The sequence below is a fragment of the Capricornis sumatraensis genome, chromosome X (genome assembly GCF_032405125.1).
Source record: "Capricornis sumatraensis isolate serow.1 chromosome X, serow.2, whole genome shotgun sequence".
Taxonomy (NCBI): domain Eukaryota; kingdom Metazoa; phylum Chordata; class Mammalia; order Artiodactyla; family Bovidae; genus Capricornis; species Capricornis sumatraensis.
In genome coordinates, this window is record NC_091092.1 from 25,413,782 (window position 1) to 25,432,949 (window position 19,168).

The following is a 19,168-nucleotide window of genomic DNA, read 5'->3' on the forward strand; positions in this document are numbered from 1 at the left end:
CTGAAGATTCATTGTCGTACCCTTACGGAATTTAGAAAATTAACAGACTACAAATTTTAATATTGATCCCATGTTTTCCTTTGGGCTTCCCTGGTGGCTCAGCAGTAAAGAATCTGCCTGCAGTGCAGGAGACCTGGGTTTGATCCCTGGGTCGGGACGATCTCCTGGAGCAGGGCAGGGCAACCCACTCCAGTATTCTTGCCTGGAGAATTCCATGGACAGAGAAGCGTGGTGGGCTACAGTTCATGGAGTTGCAAAGAGTCAGATACAACACAACTGAGTGACTATAACTAACTAAGTATAGTTAGTAGCCCCCCACCCCCAAAAGTGACTTTTTAAGGAGAGTTTAAAAGCTGAAAAAATAGTAAACTATGGGGCAAAAGGGCTTTCCAGGTGGCTCAGTGGTAAAGAATCTGCCTGCCAATGCAGGAGATGTGCGTTTGATTCCTGAGTTGGGAAGATCCCCTGGAGGAAGAAATAGCAACCTGCTCCAATAATTCTTGCCTGGAGAATTCCATGAACAGAGGAACCTGGCAGGCTACAGTCCATGGGGCTTCGAAGAGTCAGACACAAGTGATTGACGATGCACGCACCTAGGGCTATAGAGAGAGTCTTAAGACTCTAGGTTTTAGTTTTTAAGTTCTAGGCCATTCAGGTAAATTAAGTATCCAACATTAATGATACAGGGTATGGAGTTATGTGCTGGATCAGGACACAATCCCTGTTCTCAGTAACTTACATTTTAGTAGAATAAATTAGATCAACACAAAACTGAATGTAATAAGTATTCAAATAAACTCTCAAACTATTACAAGAAAACAAGGGAGACTACTTTCTGCTTGAGGATAGGAATGGGGAAGGAGGAAGTAGCATCTGAACTGGTTCTTGATGGGTGGATAAGATTTGGGCAGGCAGAGGTGGAAGAGGAGAGGCATAAACAAAGGCGTGGAGATGAGGAATGTGCGGAATGTTTGACAATGAGTCTAGAAACCAAATTTAGGGCCAGATTATGGGAATGCCTCTTATGTCATGCTAAAACATCTGGTATTTATTTTACAGTCGCTGTGAAAGGAATGAGTTTTTTGAAGCAGGAAGGTGATAGGAAGCAAAGTTTTGATTCTCACTGTTCTTTTGTTCATTCCCTGTTTGCTGCCTCCTGAAACCCAGGGGGAAAAAAAAAAACAGAGCTAGGTACTGTAAATAGGTGCTATGGGAGCATATCAAGAGGTAGAAATAGGTACTATGGGAGCATATCAAGTGGTAGAAAACAGGGGCCTTGCTTTCCAGGTGTAGAGAAAATATTTATGCAGAGTTAGCTCATGTACTACTCTGCATTTATTATATTCTAGTTCATATTATAATGAACAGTAAGACTGATAGGAGTTCAGAAGAGGAAGAGATTGTCTTCTGGAACCCTCTGATGGCATAGGCCTTTTCACTTTGCATAGTTATCATTTGAAACCTTTACATTCACCTCATCTCACAGTGCCCACGTGGGTCTGCACACTTTTACCAGATAACCTTGCTTTCCATTGCATGTAAGTGTCAGAGGCTGTGCTGTGGTGTGCTAAGTTGTTTCAGTCATGTCTGACTCTTTGCAACCTTATGGACTGTAGCCCACCAGGCTCCTCTGTCCATGGGGATCCTCCAGGCAAAAATACTGGTGTGGGTTGCCATGCCCTGCTCAAGGGGATCTTCCCAACCTGGGGATAGAACCAGCGGCTCCTGCACTGCAGGTGGATTATTTACTCCTGAGCCACCAGGGAAGCCCATCAGAGGCTAAGAAGCCTAAATTCACTCCTTTCCGTCCTCTCGAATTTCCCTCACTGCAAATTTTCATCTTTTACCTCTTTTTCATGTAATTCCTGAGAATTTAGTATTCTTTTTTTTCCTGTCCAAAGTAGAATGGTATAAAGAACACTGGACTTTTGGAGAAAAACCTGGATTTCAGTTTTGACTTTACAGTTTACTAGCTGTGGGACCTTGGGCGAAATTCTTAATGCCTCTGTCTCAGATTCCTGCTTTTGTATGGTGGTTGTTCAGCTGCTAAGTCATGTGCATCTCTTGTCGACCCCATGAACTGCAGTACACCAGGCTTCGCTGTCCTTCACTATTTCCTGTAATTTGCTCAAACTCATGTCCATTGAGTCAGTGACACCATTCAACCATCTGATCTGTTGCCCCCTTCTCCTCCTGCCCTCAATCTTTCTCAGCATCAGGGTCTTTTCCAGTGAGTTGGCTCTTCACATCAAGTGACCAAAGTATTGGAGCTTCAGCTTCAGCATCAGTCCTCCAATGAGTGCTCAGGGTTGATTTCCTTTAGGATCGACTGGTTTGATCTCCCAGCAGTCCAAGGGACTCTCCAGAGTCATCTCCAACACCACAGTTTGAAAGCATCAATTCTTCCACAGTCAGGCATAAATGGTCCAATTCTCACATCCGTACATGACTACTGGAAAACCATAGCTTTGACTACGTAGAACTTTGTCAGCAAAATGAAGTCTCTGTCTAGGTCTCTCATAGCTTTTCTTCAAAGGAGCAAGTGTCTTTTAATTTCATGGCTGCAGTCACCATCCACAGTGATTTTGGAGCCTAAGAAAATAAAATCTGCCACTGTTTCCACTTCCCCTCATCTATTTGCCATAAAGTGATGGGACCGGATGCCATGATCTTAGTTTTTGAATGTTGTATTTTAAGCCAGTTTTGTCACTCTCTTTCACCCTCATCAAAAGGCTCTTTAGTTCCACTTCACTTTCTGCCATTAGAGTAGTATCATCTGCATATCTGAGGTTGTTGATATTCCTCCTGGCAGTCTTGATTGCAGCTTGTGATTCATCCAACCTGTCATTTCACATGATGTACTCTGCATATAAGTTAAATAAGCAGGGTGACAATATACAGCCTTGTCCTACTCCTTTCCCAATTTTGAACCAGTCTGTTGTTCCATGTCTGGTTCTAACTGTTGTTTCTTGGCCTGCATATAGGTTTCTCAGGAGGCAGGTAAGGTGATCTGGTATTCCCATCTCTTTCAGAATTTTCCACAGTTTGCTGTGATCCACACAGTCAAAGGCTTTAGCACAGTCAATGAAGCAGAAGTAGATGTTTTTCTGGGTAGAATTCCCTTGCTTTTTCTATGATCCAGTGGATGTTGGCAGTTGGATCTCTGGTTCCTCTGCCTTTTCTAAATCCATCTCATACATCTGAGATTTCTTGGTTCACATACCATTTAAGGATTTTGAACATTACCTTGCTAACATGTGGAATGAGTGCAATTGTGCAGTAGTTTGAACATTCTTTGGCATTGCCTTTCTTTGGGATTAGAATGAAAACACCTTTTCCAGTCCTGTGGCCATTGATAAGTTTACCAAATTTGCTGACATGTTGAGTGCCGCACTTTAACAGTATCATCTTTTAGGATTTGAAATAGCTCAGTTGGAATTCCATCACAGTCACTAACTTTGTTCGTAGTGATGCTTCCTAAGCCCCACTTGGCTTCACACTCCAGGATGTCTGGCTCTAGGTGAGTGACACCTTTGTAGTTATACGGGTTACTAAAACCTTTTTTGTACAGTTCTTCTGTGTATTATTGCCGCTTCTCAGTCTCTTGTTCTGTTAGGTCCTTGCTGTTTCTATCCTTTATTGTGCCAGTCTTTGCATGAAATGTTCCCTTGGTATCTCCAATTTTCTTGATGAGAACTCTGGTCTTTCCCATTCTGTTGTTTTCCTCTGTTTCTTTGCATTGCTCACTCAAGAAGGCTTTGTTATCTCTCCTTGCTGTTCTCTAGAACTCTGCATTCAGTTGGGTATATCTTTCCCTTTCTCCTTTGCCTTTTGCTTCCTTTCTTTTCCCAGCTATTTGTAAGACCTCCTCAGACAACCATTTTATTTTCTTGCATTTCTTTCTTTGGGGTGGTTTTGGTCACCATTTCCTATACCGTGTTACTAACCTCCATCCATAATTCTTCAGGCACTCTGTCTACCAAATCTAATCCCTTGAGTCTATTTGTCACTTCCACTGTATAATCATAAGGGATGTGATTTAGGTCATACCTGAATGGTTTAGTGATTTTCCCTACTTTCTTCAATTTAAGCCTGAATTTTGCAATAAGCACCTCATGATCTGAGCCACAGTCAGCTCCAGGTCTTATTTTTGCTTATAGAGCTTTTCCATCTTTGACTGCAAAGATTATAATCAATCTGATTTCCATATTGACCATCTGGTGATGTCCATGTATAGAGTCATCTCTTATGTTGTTGGAAATGGGTGTTCGTTATGACCAATGTGTTCTCTTGACAAACTCTGTTAACCTCTGCCCTGCTTCATTTTGTACTCCAAGGCCAAACTTGCCTATTACTCCAAGTATCTCTTGACTTTTGCATTCCTATCCCCTGTGATGATAAGGACATCTTTTTTTTTTTTTTTTTGGTGTTAGTTCTAGAAGGTCTTATAGGTCATCATAGAACAGTTCATCATCAGCTTCTTGAGCATTAGTGGTTGGGGCATAGGCTTGGATTACTGTCATGTTGAATGATTTGCCTTGGAAACAAAAAGATCATTCTGTCATTTTTGAGATTGCACCTAAGTACTGCATTTCGGACTCTTCTGTTGACTATGAGGGCTACACAATTTCTTTTAAGGGATTCTTGCCCACAGTAGTAGATATAATGGTCATCTGAGTTAATTCTCCCATTCCTGTCCATTTTAGTTCACTGATTCCTAAAATGTTGATGTTTACTCTTACCATCTCCTGCTTGACCGTGTCCAATTTACCTTGATTCATGGACCTAACATTCCAGATTCCTATGCAATATTGTTCTTTACATCAATCTGTAATTTTCACCATAACACACATCCACAACTGGCATCATTTCTGCTTTGGCTCAGCCTCTTATTCTTTCTGGAGCTATTTCTGTACTCTTATCCAGTAGCATATTAGACACTGACCTGATGATGAGGGGCTCATCTTTCAGTGTCATATCTTTTTGCCTCTTCATACCATTCATGGGGTTCTCGCTGGTTTGCCATGCCCTTTCCAGTGGACCATGCTTTGTCAGAACTCTTCACCATGACCCATCCGTCTTGGGTGTCCTGCACTACGTGGCCCAGAGCTTCATTGAGTTACACAAGGCTATGATCCATGTGATCATTTTGGTTAGCTTTCTGTGATTGTTTTTGTTCTGGAGGCTGTGAAATTGTAGTTTTTGCTTCTTCTGTCTGCCTTCTGATGGATGAGTGTAAGAGGGTTGTGCAAGCTTCCTGATGGGAGGGACTGGCTGTTGGGGAAACTAGGTCTTGCTCTGATGGACAGGGACATGCTCAATAAATCTTTAATCCAATTTTCTGCTGGTAGGTGGGGCTGCTTTTGGAGAAGGGAGATAATCTAGTTACCTCACAAAAGGTGTGTAAAGATTGAATAGAAAATGTGTGTACTGGATCTAATACACAGCAGACCCTCTTTCTTCTCCAGAACTTATCTTCCTTTCCTTTGGCACCTTCCCCTCAGCTTATAAAAATGCTGGAGCACTTTCTTGAGCACTCTTCCATGTGTAGCCAAGCTTTTTGAGAACATAGACTGTACTGGCCGTCCCTGTACCTCTTTTTTTAAAGATTTGTTTATTTGTTTTTGGTTGTGTTGGATCTTTGTCGCTGCACACGGGCTTTCTCTAGTTGTGGTGAGCAGAAACTACTCTTCATTGTATGCGCGTTGTGGTTGCTTCTCTTGTTGTGGAGCGCAACCTCCAGGGCGCATGGACTTCAGTGGTTGTGGCATGTGAGCTCAGTAGTTGTGGTGCACTGCACAGGCCCACCTGCTCCATGACATATGGGATCCTCCCAGGCCAGGGACTGAACCCCGCATTCCCTGCATTGGCAGGCAGACTCCCAACCACTAGACCACCCGGGATGCCCTTCACCTCTTATTCCTTCTTGAACCTACTATAATCTGGCTTCCATTACTGTTAAAGGACTCATTGCTCAGTAACTATCTAATTCACAAATTAGATGGAATCTAGTTAATATTTCTCTGGTGAAAGTGAGGTAGATCTAGGATAAAAATTTGAAAATTGACAAAAAATCATATATAGAATATGCTGCAAAATTAGGGATGAATATTATTGAATGACATGCTATCCAGTTAACTTGGCACAAATTTGTAGTTAATCACATCAGGATAGTTTCATGAGACATTCTGTTAATTTTCTGGAGCCAAAGAATTGAGAAAGCAGAAGTCATCTATGGCTCTGTGGTAGAAAGATAAGTGAGTGGGCTGGGAGATTTAATGTGTTAATGATGACAGGACTGAGTAGAAAATATATTTTCTTCTAAATATTGGTAGAAGTAACAGAAAGCCTGCCTGTATTTTTCAACTATAGATAAGATATAAAAGGGAAAAAAGGCAAGATGAGCTGGGTATTTGAACTGTTGATACTCCTAACATCTCTTTGCAGAGCAGGGGGTTAGATGTAGCCTGTTTAAGAACTTTAATCTCTCTGGATCTGCTAGCTTTTCATGTTCAGGCCTGAGTTGAGAGCTAAACAGCTTAAATTCTTGTAAAGGTGGTTTTCATTTTCATAGCTTTGTTAACTAGAGTCAAACCAACAGGCTATTACTGAACTAACTTGGCATAAATATGTAAATAAACTATGACATGAAGCATCTGAATGTAAATTTAGGTTTAAACTTTTTTTTACAGGGTTGATTGAATTTTTGTAATTACACGGACTAACACAGATTCCTTGTTATAATGATTAAGAGTACAGTTTCTGGAACCAGGCTCCCTACATTTATACCAGTTTCATCACTTACTAGCCTTGTAACCTTGAATAAATCTCTCTGACTTAGTTCCCTCATTTGTATACTGATGATAGTAAGAGGCTGTCTTATAAAGTTGTTATAAAGATTAAAACACATAAAGTGTTAAGAACATTGCCTGGCACATAGTAAGTAAAATATAAATGATTAGCTAATACTATGTCCTTGAAAATCACTTCGCTGTTTTTTTAAACTGCTTTTTAACCTTTCACCAGATTATTGAAAGTATTATTGAGGAGAGTCAGAAAGTAATACAGCTTGAAGATGATTCTTTGGATTCCAAAGGAAAAGAACAGTCTGATCAGGCTACTGCCAGTCCTGTCACAGCTGGAACAGATCTTAGCAATATACCTGGACTGTTAGCCATAGATCAAGTACTGCAGGAAGATTCTCAGAAGACAGAGTGTCAGGATGTATCTGAAGAAACTGAATTAGAATCAAAACAGTGTTTTCCTTCTGATGACACATGTGAGAAGCCAGTAGATGAAACTACAAAGTTAACTGAAATAAGTTCAACTGCACAGCTTAATGTTCCTGAAACTGTAACAGAAGTGTTGAACAAGGAAGAAGTGGAAGTCAAAGAAAGTGATGTTCTAGAATCTGCATCCTCACACTCCTTATCTACAAAAGATTTTGCTGTGGTGGAAGAAGTTGCACCTGCCAAACCGCCAAGACAGCTTACTCCAGAGCCTGATATAGTAGCTAGTACAAAGAAGCCTGTTCCAGCACGCCCACCTCCTCCAGCTAACTTCCCACCTCCTAGGCCCCCACCTCCATCTCGACCTGCTCCACCACCAAGAAAAAAGAAGAGTGAATTGGAGTTTGAGGCTCTTAAGACACATGATCTAGATGGTAAGTATTAATTGAGAAGTAACTACCTTTTGTGGGGGAGTTTGGGGAGTTGAAACTTGACCTTTCTGATTTTTTTTTTCAATTTATGCTGTATTTAGGCAATGGCAACCCACTCCAGTACTCTTGCCTGGAAACTCCCATGGACGGAGGAGCCTGGTGGGCTACAGTCCCTGGGGTCGCTAAGAGTCAGGCACGACTGAGCGACTTCACTTTCACTTTTCACTTTCATGCATTGGAGAAGGAAATGGCAACCCACTCTAGTGTTCTTGCCTGAAGAATCCCAGGGACACGGGAGCCTGGTGGGCTGCCGTCTGTGGGGTTGCACAGAGTCGGACACGACTGAAGCGACTTAGCAGCAGCAGCAGCAGTAACCACATTGATGACCAAGTTATAAAATGTATTTTAGTAACAGAAAGCCAAAATGTTTACATTGGTATTGTTACATTATTGTAATTAAACATTTCAGCAGATTTTCAAATCTTTTACCATTGGAGAGCCAGAGTGGCACAGTGAAAAGAACATAGGATTTGGACTTAGGATTTGAATTCAAGCCCCAGATCTCTTCATGTATAAGGTGTATAGCCTTGAGGAATTTAAATAACTTACTTGAACCCTGGTTTCCCCTTATATAAAAAGAGAGTAATGGAACCACTTTTTTCATAGGATTGTTCTAAGAATCAGATAAAGATTTAAGCACTTTTAAGCTATGAATAAGGTCATATAAGTATTGGTTGTTGTTGTTATTATTATATTATTATTATTTCAGTTCCCAAAGAGAATATTACATCTGATACTCTCCTAACTACAAACATGGCTTCAGAGAGTACAGTCAAAGATTCGCAGCCTTCTCTTGATTTGGCAAGTGCTACCAGTGGAGATAAAATAGTTACTGCCCAGGTTGGTGAATATGTGTTATATTTGATAAAAGCTCTCAACTTTCTGCAACTAACTCGTTTGTTGATTGTTGAACCTTCTTTCTTCTCCAGGCCAAATATTTCCTTGTCTCTAAAACCTGCCTACCACATCCCTTGTCCAGCTCTGCTACTAAGTAGTGGACTGATTATAGCAACCTATTTAACATCTGAGTCTGAAATGGCTCATTGATAAAATGAGGGGAAAACCTTCCTTGAAGGTTTCTTGCAAGATTGAAATGATCTAAAGTATGCCAGGTACCTGGTATGTGTGTTCAAAAAGTGACAGATGCTGCTATATGTAGTATTTACTAAAAATCCCAACTACTGTCTTCATTTACCTGACCTATAATGGTCAAAGGACTTCCCAGGTGGCACTAGTGGTAAAGAACCTGCCTGCCAATGCAGGAGACATAAGGGATGAGGCTTCTATCCCTCGGTTGGAAAGATCTCCTGGAGGAGGGTATGGCAACCCACTACAGTATTCTTGTCTAGAGAATCCCATGAACAGAGGAGTGTAGGGTCGCAAAGAGTCATACACAGCTGAAGCGACTTAACACACACGTGCACACATAGTGGTCACATTGGGAACTTTTATTTTTTTATAATTTCCTTTTCCTAATCATGGGAAAAAAAAAACTTCATACAGTAGACTATACATCCATATATGAGGCAATATAGAAAGAACTTGATAACATGAATTTCTACCTCTGCCAAATTCTGGGATTCAAGGGTTACTTATGTGGTAGCTCTGATGGGACAGGTTGGCAGACTGGAAGATATTATCATACTAAGTGACGTAAATCAAATAGAGAAAGACAAATATATATTGTTTATATGCAGAATCTTAAAAAGTTATACAAATGAATTTATTTACAGAACAGAAACAGACTGAGGGACTTATGATTACCAGGGTTGGGGGGGAAGAGTCGGTGAGGTAGATTCAGAGTTTGGAGTTGACGTATACACAGTACTATATTTTAAATAGATAATCAACAAGGACCTATTGTATAGCACCGGGAACTATGCTCAATATTCTGTAATAACCTAAATGAGAAAAGAACTTGAAAAAGAAGAGCTATGTGTATATGTATAACTGAATCACTGTGCTGTATACCTGAAATTGACACAAATTGTTAATCAACTATACTTCAATATAAAATAAAAATTTTAATTAAAAAAAATCAAGGATTCTGTGGCCACTGGACTTGGAATAAAATTCAGAACACACATACACACAAAAAGACACAATGGTCTTTTCATAGCCTTAGAGAAGAGGTCAATAGTAGCCTGATTTTATAGGGTCCTCAAGCTAAAAATGGTCTTTGTATTTTTAAAGCATTGTTTTTTTTTAAAAGAATATGCAACAGACACTATATGTGTAACAGAAAGCTTAAAATCTTTACTATCTGGCTGTACAGGAAGAAATTTGCCAACCTCTACCCTCAGGACATCCATGTGTATAGTCCTGATTAATGGCAAATTTTACTAGCAGAGAACTGATTTTGGACCAAGTTCAAATAGAACATTTATTTGCTTTCAAGACTACTCAGACATTATTTCATGAGCAGCAACACTTTTGGTACCTAATGTTTTTTAGCATGATGGGAATAATAAAAGACTGAAATGGAATGTTCCATTTAAATTTTCAGTAGGCTCCATTATCTGTATTATGGAATTCTTTGGAACTGTGTGTGGTAATGAATAATTGAATATTTATAAAAACTGACTCAATCTACTTTCTGTTTATAAAATTATAATTTCAGGAAAATGGAAAAGCACCTGATGGGCAGACAATAGCCGGTGAAGTGATGGGCCCTCAGAGACCTAGATCCAACTCTGGGAGAGAGCTTACTGATGAGGTATAATTAAATTTTCTTTGTTTGTTCTTAAAAATATAAAGGTCATAGTGAGAAGATGAAAAAAATTCCAGAGATGAATGGTGATGGTGGTTGCACAGCAATGTAAATGTAGTTGATGCCACTGAACTATACAATTAAAAGTGGTTATAATGATATATTTTGTATTATATGTATTTTATTATGATCAAAAAACAAGTTTATTGCTATTAAGTAAAAAATCATATTGTAAAAGAAAAAATGAAAATTGAAGCTTGTCTTAGTTTTTGTTTTTTTAATGTGCTGGAATTTTAACTCTGACTTAAACTTGCCCTTTCACACAATTATATGGTAGAATAAATGTATTGAAAGCCAAGGCCTATGTTTATAGGAAGTGGGCTTAAAAGGAACTTGATATTATAGACATATGTCTTTATACATGTTAGATGATATACAGTATGTACAAGGTCAATGCTTGATTCTTAACTTAAAATTTAGTATATATTGGTTGACTAATTTATTCAGAATGAAACTTTGAAGCAGAATCTTAGTTTTTGTTTCTTTTAAACAATGCATTTAAAAAAAATATTGGAAAACAGTTTTGTAGTTCCTCAAAATATTAAACATTGAGTTACCATGACCCAGCAATACCACTCCTATGTATACAGCAAAGTGAGATGAAAACATATGTCCACACAAAAAATGTACATAGCTATTGATAACTAGCTAAAGTGTGGAAACAATACAAATGTCTGATAAATAGATAAATAAAATGTAGTATATCCATCCATGTGGGCTATTTTTTGGCAATTAAAAAGAATGAGATTCTGATACATGCCATAACACAAATGAACCTTGAGAGCATGACGCTAAGTGAAAGAAGCCAATCACAAAAGACTACATACTATATAATATAATTTATATGAAATGCCCAGACATAGAGAAAAAAAGTAGATTAGTGGTTGCCAGGAACTGGGAGGAAAAGGGAATAAGGTATGACAGCTAATGGATATAGGGTTTCTCTTGGGGGAGGCAGAAATGTTCTAAACTTAGATAATGGTGGTAGTTGTACAACTCTGTGGGTATACTAAAAACCGATGAATTATATATTAAATGTGTACATTATGTGGTGTGGAAATTGTATCTCACTAAAAATGTTTACAAAATTATTGCACACAGTACTGAATGTATCTAGAAAGTTCTTAGCTTAAATTTTTTAGGATTTTGTGGACTCAAAAAGATAATTAAGTTATAGGTACTCTTGGTGTTATTTTTTACTTCAGGAAATTTTAGCCAGTGTAATGATTAAAAACCTAGATACTGGAGAAGAAATACCTTTGAGTCTTGCAGAAGAGAAACTGCCAACGGGTATTAATCCTCTCACTCTACACATCATGAGAAGGACTAAGGAATATGTAAGGTATGGCCTAATGTTATTATTCATCATTTGTAGTATTTCATTCAAAGTGGTGAAGAGTTCTGTTTATGAACTGTGAGAGTCCCTAATTTGGTGTGTTCTTTTTTTAAAGTTAGACTTAGAGTCAGTTAATGTATATATTCTTAAACTTTGTCCTCTCTTTTTGAAAACAAGTTCTTTTTTTTTAAGATTCCACATTTAAGCGATATCATAAAGTATTTGTCTTTTTCTGTCTGATTTATTTCATTTAGTTTAATGTTCCCAAGGTCTATCCATATTGTCACAAATGGCTGGATTTCCTTCCTTTTTATGGCTGAATAATATTCCTATGTGTGTCACATTTTCTTCATTTAACTTTGTTCTCTCTTATAACTGTGCAGTTACTTGGAGGGAGATACATATCTTAGTTTTCAGTTCAGTTCAGTCTCTCAGTTGTGTCTGACTCTTTACAACCCCATGGACCGCAGCGTGCCACGCCTCCCTGTCCATCACCAACTCCCAGAGTTTACCCAAACTCATGTCCATTGAGTCAGTGATGCCATACAACCATCTCATTCTCTGTCGTCCCCTTCTCCTGACTTCAGTCTTTCTCAGTATCAGGGTCTTTTCAAATGAGTCAGCTCTTCGCATCAGGTGGCCAAAGTATTGAAGTTTCAGCTTCAACATCGAACGCTCAGGACTGATCTCCTTTAGGATGGACTGGTTAGATCTCCTTGCAGTCCAAGGGACTCTCAAGAGTCTTCGCCAACACCACAGTTCAAAAGCATCAGTTCTTCAGTGCTCAGCTTTCTTTATAGTCCAACTCTCACATCCGTACATGACTACTGGAAAAACCATAGCCTTGACTAGATGGACCTTTGTTGGCAAACTAATGTCTCTGCTTTTGAATATGCTGTCTAGGTTGGTCATAACTTTACTTCCAAGGAGTAAGCATCTTTTAGTTTCATGGCTGCAGTCACCTTCTGCAGTGATTTTGGAGCTCCCCAAAATAAAGTCAACCACTGTTTCCACTGTTTCCCCATCTATTTCCCATGAAGTGATGGGACTGGATTCCATGGTATATCTTAAATATCATAGTATTTGGTTTGTCTTCTTTTAAAATGATTTATATTATTCTAGAGACAATATTAAAACATAAGATCCAAAAAAGCCATGTGGGGTAAATACCTGGTCTTCTGAAACTTTGCTTTAAGGATCAGAAATTTTATAAATAATTGTATTGTCTTTTTAGGATCAGACAGTGTCTTCAGAGTGAAATGATTGGCTTTACTGTGAGAAATATGTAGACCCAAGAAATAATTTCTGTGAAACCAAAGCTTTCACATGATGTGCCTGATAAGTAAGGAGGGAGATATTTACAAATTAATTTGTCATTTCTGTGCAGCATGTTTTACCCAGCACAATGCCTTTTTTGTATTAGGTTTTTCATAAATTCCTGAATTGCACTTGTTTATGTTTTATGCATTGTACCATCTTTCAAGTCTTTTAATTCTCAGAGTCATTTAAATTAAACTTACGTAAAGCATGTAAGAAGAAGGCAATGGCACCCCACTCCAGTACTCTTGCCTGGCAAATCCCATGGACGGAGGAGCCTGGTAGGCTGCAGTCCATGGGGTCACTGGGAGTCGGACACGACTGAGCGACTTCACTTTCACTTTTCACTTTCATGCACTGGAGAAGGAAGTGACAACCCACTCCAGTGTTCTTGCCTGGAGAATCCCAGGAACGGGGGAGCCTGGTGGGCTGCCGTCTATGGGGTCGCACAGAGTCAGACACGACTGAAGCGACTTAACAGCAGCAGCAGCAGCAAAGCATGTAGACATTTTTTTTCTTAACACTGATTAGTTAATTGTGTAGTAAATATACATAGAGATTTTTGAGAAGTTTTGAGAAATGACTTCTTTTAAAATGACGTCTTCTTGTAGTAATGATGCAGCACAGTCAGACGACGAAGAGAAGTTACAGTCTCAACAAACAGATACTGATGGTGGACGGTTAAAACAGAAAACGTGAGTTACATCCAGTTTCTTCATTTCAGGCTTCTATTACTGTGTGTGTGTGTATTTTATATATGAGAACTTTCATACTATTTTAAATCTATGCTCTGGCCAGTTTGTTTGTCCATCTACCACCACTACTCCCTGTCCTCAGGCAATGGATTATGAGTTCCTTGAGGCTGTCTTGGTCATTTTTATAGCATCTGACATACAGTAAGTTTTGCTTCATGCTTGTATTATTTTTCTGATGATAGATAGGTACCAGAAGTGTTGGTAGAAGAACATGATTATTCTTGAAGTTGCTTTTTCCATTTCACATCATCTCTCCAAATCCTATTTGTCTTTCTAAATTCAACTACATGAGACTCTTCCTGACCACTCCAGTTCGTAATAAAGATTTTCCTGTTCTCAATTTAAATGACAGCTATAGTCTATATACCATACATTTGCTATTTATATTATCTTAAATTGTTTTCTGATTTAAAAAATAAAATAAATACATGTTAAACAACTAGACTAAGAATTGATGCTTTTGAACTGTGGTGTTGAAGAAGATTCTTGAGAGTCCTTTGGACTGCAAGGAGATCAAACCAGCCAATTGTAAAGGAAATCAATCCTGCATATTCATTGAAAGGACTAATGCTAAAGCTGCAGTACTTTGGCCACCTGATACAAAGAACTGACTCATTTGAAAAGACCCTGATGCTGGGAAAGATTGAAGGTGGGAGGAGAAGGGAATAACAGAGGATGAGGTGGTTGGATGGCATCACCTACTCAGTGGACATGAGATTAAGCAGGCTCCAGGAGATGGTGAAGGACAGGGAAGCCTGGCATGCTGCAGTCCGTGAGGTCACAAAGAGTCAGACGTGACTGAATGACTGAAAAACAAGAATATGTTGCAAAAGGATTTTGATCATACCATTCTTTTTTCCTGTATGAAAATCTAGCACAGTGGTAGTCATGTAGGATTTCCTTAATTATACACAAGTCCCTTGTTGTTCAGTCACTCAGTTGTGTCTGACTTTTTGCGACCCCATGGACTGCACCATGCCAGGCTTCCCTGTCCTTCACTATCTCCTAGAGTTTGCTCAAATTCACGTCCATTGAGACAATGATGCCATCCAACCATCTCATCTTCTGTCACGCCCTTCTCCTGCCCTCAGTCATTCCCAACATCAGGGTCTTTTCAAATGCGTGGTGGCTAAAATTTTGGAGTTTCAGCTTCAGCATCAGTCCTTCCAATAAGTATTCAGGACTGATTTCCTTTAGGATTGACTGGTTTGATCGCCTTGCTGTCCAAGGGACTCTCAAGAGTCTTCTCCAGCACCACAGTTGGAAACCATCAATTCTTTGGAACTCAGCTTTCTTTATGGTCCAAATCTCACATCCATACGTGACTACTGGAAAAACCATAGCTGTGACTATATGGACGTTTGTCGGCAAAATGATGTCTCTGCTTTTGAATACACTGTCTAGGTTTGTCACAGCTTTTCTTCCAAGGAGCAAGCGTCTTATAATTTCATGGCTGCAGTCACTGTCTGCAGTGATTTTTGGAGCCCAAGAAAATAAGTTCTGTCATTGTTTCCATGTTTCCCCATCTATTTATTTGTCATGAAGTGATGAGACTGGATGCCATGATCTTCGTTTTTTGAATGTTGAGTTCACAATTTGTTGTGATACACAGTCAAAGGCTTTAGTGTCATCAATGAATCAGGAATAGGTGTTTTTCTGGAATTCCCTTGCTTTTTCTATAATCCAGTGGATATTGGCAATTTGATCTCTGGTTCCTTTGCCTTTTCTTAATCTAGCTTGTACATCTGGAAGTCCTTTAATTGGCAATAATTTAGTCTAAGGCCAAAGTGAGTTCTCAGACTCAAGTCTGATCTTTTCTTTATGTGGAAAGTAAAGCAAAGAAAGCATTGAGATTTTTTTAGAAAAGGTATGCCCATAGTGGAGGTATATGATAACACCTCAGCCATCTGGACCTTGGCTGTCTAGCAGTGGCAACTATTAAGGACCGTATAATTAGAGTTATTCAGGAGACATAGAGACCTCTAGGAAAGAGAGTGCTCCATGCAGTAAAGTTCATTTTTTTTTTTTAAAAGCTCCTCAGGTTTATTGAAAAACCTTTATACTTCTTAAATAATTTTAAAAAGTCTGGTCATCTGATATTTAATCTCAGAGCAAAATAGAAGCATTGGACCGTGACAGATATGTTAGCACATAAGAATGTCAGAGAATACTCTGATTGCAAGAGAAGAATCAGGAAAATGATAGAAAGGACTCATATATTGCTCAGCCATTCCACACGGCAGTGCTTTCAACTTCTTCTCACATCGTGATGTTCAGAACCTGGTATCATTTGCACTGAATCCTGGGGTAAGCTGATGAGGCAGCTGATGGCCAGAAGAGACTGGCCCAGGGCTCTGCCTTCTTGGGGCTACCCTATTGCCTTGAAGGCTGAGAGGGGACCATTATTATGGCCCACTTGGAATCATTTGAGAAGCCTTGGTGTATTAAAGAATAGTAAAGATGGTAACTGATCCTGTTTATTAAAGAAATTTATTGAGCATTAAGTGCCATAAAAGGCACAAATGTATGTATTTTAGAGATAGTGTCATGCAAAATGGCTAAAATATCTGCTTTCTTGCTTATAGTAGTAGTAAACCTATAGTTAATCAGAAAAGTATAACTTCAGTTATAAATAGCAGAGACCTTATTGTGATTTTAAAAATGGTTTATCTGTTTTTAATCTCTATATGTATTTAATCTCTGTATCACAGATATAAACTAGTGGTTACCAGTGGGGAGAGGGAAGAAGGGAGAGGCAAGACAGGGGAAGGGGATTAAGAGATACACACTGCTATGTATAAAATAAGCTATAAGGATATATTGTACAGCATGGGGAATATAGCCACTATTTTATAATAACTATTTAATTTTTATTTTATATTGGAGTATAGTTGACTTACAATATCATGTTAGCTTGACTGGTGTACAACAAAGTGATTCAGTTATACATGTGCATATATCCATTCTTTTTCAGATTCCTTTCCCATATAAGTTATTAGAGAATATTGAATAGGGTTTCCTGTGCTATACAGTAGATCCTTGTTGATTTTCTATTTTATATATAGTAGTATGTATATGTCAATCCCAAACTCCTAATTTATCTCCCCGCCACCTTTCCCCTTTGGTAACTGTAAGTTTGTTTTCGAAGTCTGTGAGTATGTTTCTGTTTTGTGAATAAGTTCATTTGTATTGTTTTTTTAGATTCCACATGTAAGTGATAACATATGATATTTGTGTTTGACTTACTTCAATTAATGTATGATAACCTCTAGGTCCATCCATGTTGCTACAAATCTCATTATTTCATTCTTTTTTATGGCTGAGTAACATTCCATTGTATATATGTACCTCATCTTCTTTATTCATTCCTTTGTTGATGGACATTTAGGTTGCTTCCATGTCTTGGCTGTTGTGAGTAATGTACATTGGGGGTGCATGTATCTTTTCAAAGTGTGCTTTTCTCCAGATACATGCCCAGAGGAGTGGGATTGCTGGACCATATGGTAGTTCTTTTTTTATTTTTTTAAGGTATCTCCATACTGTTCTCCATAGCAGTTTTACCAATTTAAATTCCCACCAACATGTGGGAGGGTTCCCTTTTCGCCTTACCCTCTCCAGCATTTATTGTTTGTAGACTTTCTGATGATGACCATTCTGGCTGGTGTGAGGTGTTGCCTCATTGTAGTTTTGATTTGTATTTCTCTATTAATTAAGGATGTTGAGCATCTTTCCGTCTGCTTTTTTGCCATCTATATGTCTTCTTTGGAGAACTGTCTATTTAGATCTTCTGCTCATTTTTTTTTCTTCTGCTCATTTTTAATTGGATTGTTTGGTTTTTGTTTTTTTGATATTCAGCTGGCGGGAGCTGTTTTTTTATATTTTGGAGATTAGTCCCTTGCTGGTCACTTCATTTACAAATATTTTCTCCCATTCTGTGGGTTGTCTTTTGTTTATGATTTCCTTTGCTGTGCAGAAGCTTTTAAGTTTAATTAGATACCATCTTTTTTGTTTTTATTTTCATTACTCCAGGAGTTAGCTCCAAAAAGATAGTGCTGCAATTTATGCCAGAGTGTTCTACCTATGTTTTCCTCTAGTGACATTATAATGCTGTAGAGGATATGATACTGTCACTGGGGAGAACTGCCTATATTTCCTTTGTAGCCATATTGATTTGAGTATATTTATTCCATAAAACAAGGGATTTGGGGAGTTAAACACCTACTATTTATATAAAAAAGGAATTATTTCAAAATGATACACTTTACCAGTCACAGCTCATGAGATTATCTGTGAATTGTTGAACTTTTACAGTTAGTTGAGTTAATAAGAAGTAATCTGGGTTGTTTTTATTTTTTTTTTATTTTTTTTTACATTTTTGGTAAGGACTCAACTAAAGAAGTTCCTAGGAAAATCAGTAAAGAGAGCGAAGCACCTTGCTGAGGAATATGGTGAACGTGCTGTAAATAAAGTTAAAAGTGTTAGAGACGAAGGTAAGGGAAATAGAACCCTTCACCTGAATATTTAATTGATTTGTAGTCATTTAAGTTTAGCCTGTAGTTTATAAGAAACATTCTGTTTTATTGAAAGTAATAAATCTTTATAGCTTTTATCTTAGCATTTCAATAAATCATATTACTCATACTATCAATTTTATGAGTGGAAAGAAAATTTATTTATTTATATTAAACATGAATTTGTACATATTTTGTGACTGTGGCAACTTGGAAGAGGTGTTTGTTCAATAATCAGTTGTAAATTAGTTTTGTACGACTAGTGTTTATAAATATTCTCAAAATTAGGTAGATTTTCTGAATTTATGCACCTTAACTTCCTGTGCCCTTGTTATAACTGTATTGATTTGTTTTATTTAATAAGCATTTACATAGTATTTATTCTCAGCCAAACACTGCTCTCAGCACATTCACCTGTATTAGCTCATTTACTCCTCTTAAAATGTCTATGAAGTAAGTACCATTATTGTTGTTGTTTAGTCGCTAAGTCATATCTGACTCTTTGTGACTCTCTGGACTGTAGCCCACCAGGCTCCTCTGTCCATGAGTTTTCCCAGGCAACAATACTGCAGTGTGTTGCCATTTCCTTCTCCAGGGGATCTTCCCAACCCAGGGATTGAACCTATGTCTCCTGCATTGCAGGCAGGTTCTTTACCACTGAGCCACCAGGGAAACCCCCATGACTGAGTAGAGTGGGGTTACCATTATTATCCCATTTTATAGATAGGAAAACTGAGGCACAGAAAGGTCGACTACCTT

The 19,168-nt window shown here is 38.4% G+C and overlaps 1 protein-coding gene across 3 annotated transcripts in view; it reads left to right on the plus strand.

Annotated features, from left to right (window-relative positions):
• WDR44 (WD repeat domain 44) overlaps nt 1–19,168 on the plus strand; it is an 87,938-nt gene that overhangs the window by 35,037 nt on the left and 33,733 nt on the right. For all 3 annotated transcript variants that reach the window (XM_068962376.1, XM_068962377.1, XM_068962378.1), the window contains 6 exons: nt 7,027–7,663; nt 8,430–8,560; nt 10,341–10,436; nt 11,696–11,832; nt 13,755–13,838; nt 18,282–18,388. In XM_068962376.1, the coding sequence (XP_068818477.1) occupies nt 7,027–7,663; nt 8,430–8,560; nt 10,341–10,436; nt 11,696–11,832; nt 13,755–13,838; nt 18,282–18,388 (1,192 nt within the window). The remainder of the gene's footprint in view (nt 1–7,026; nt 7,664–8,429; nt 8,561–10,340; nt 10,437–11,695; nt 11,833–13,754; nt 13,839–18,281; nt 18,389–19,168) is intronic.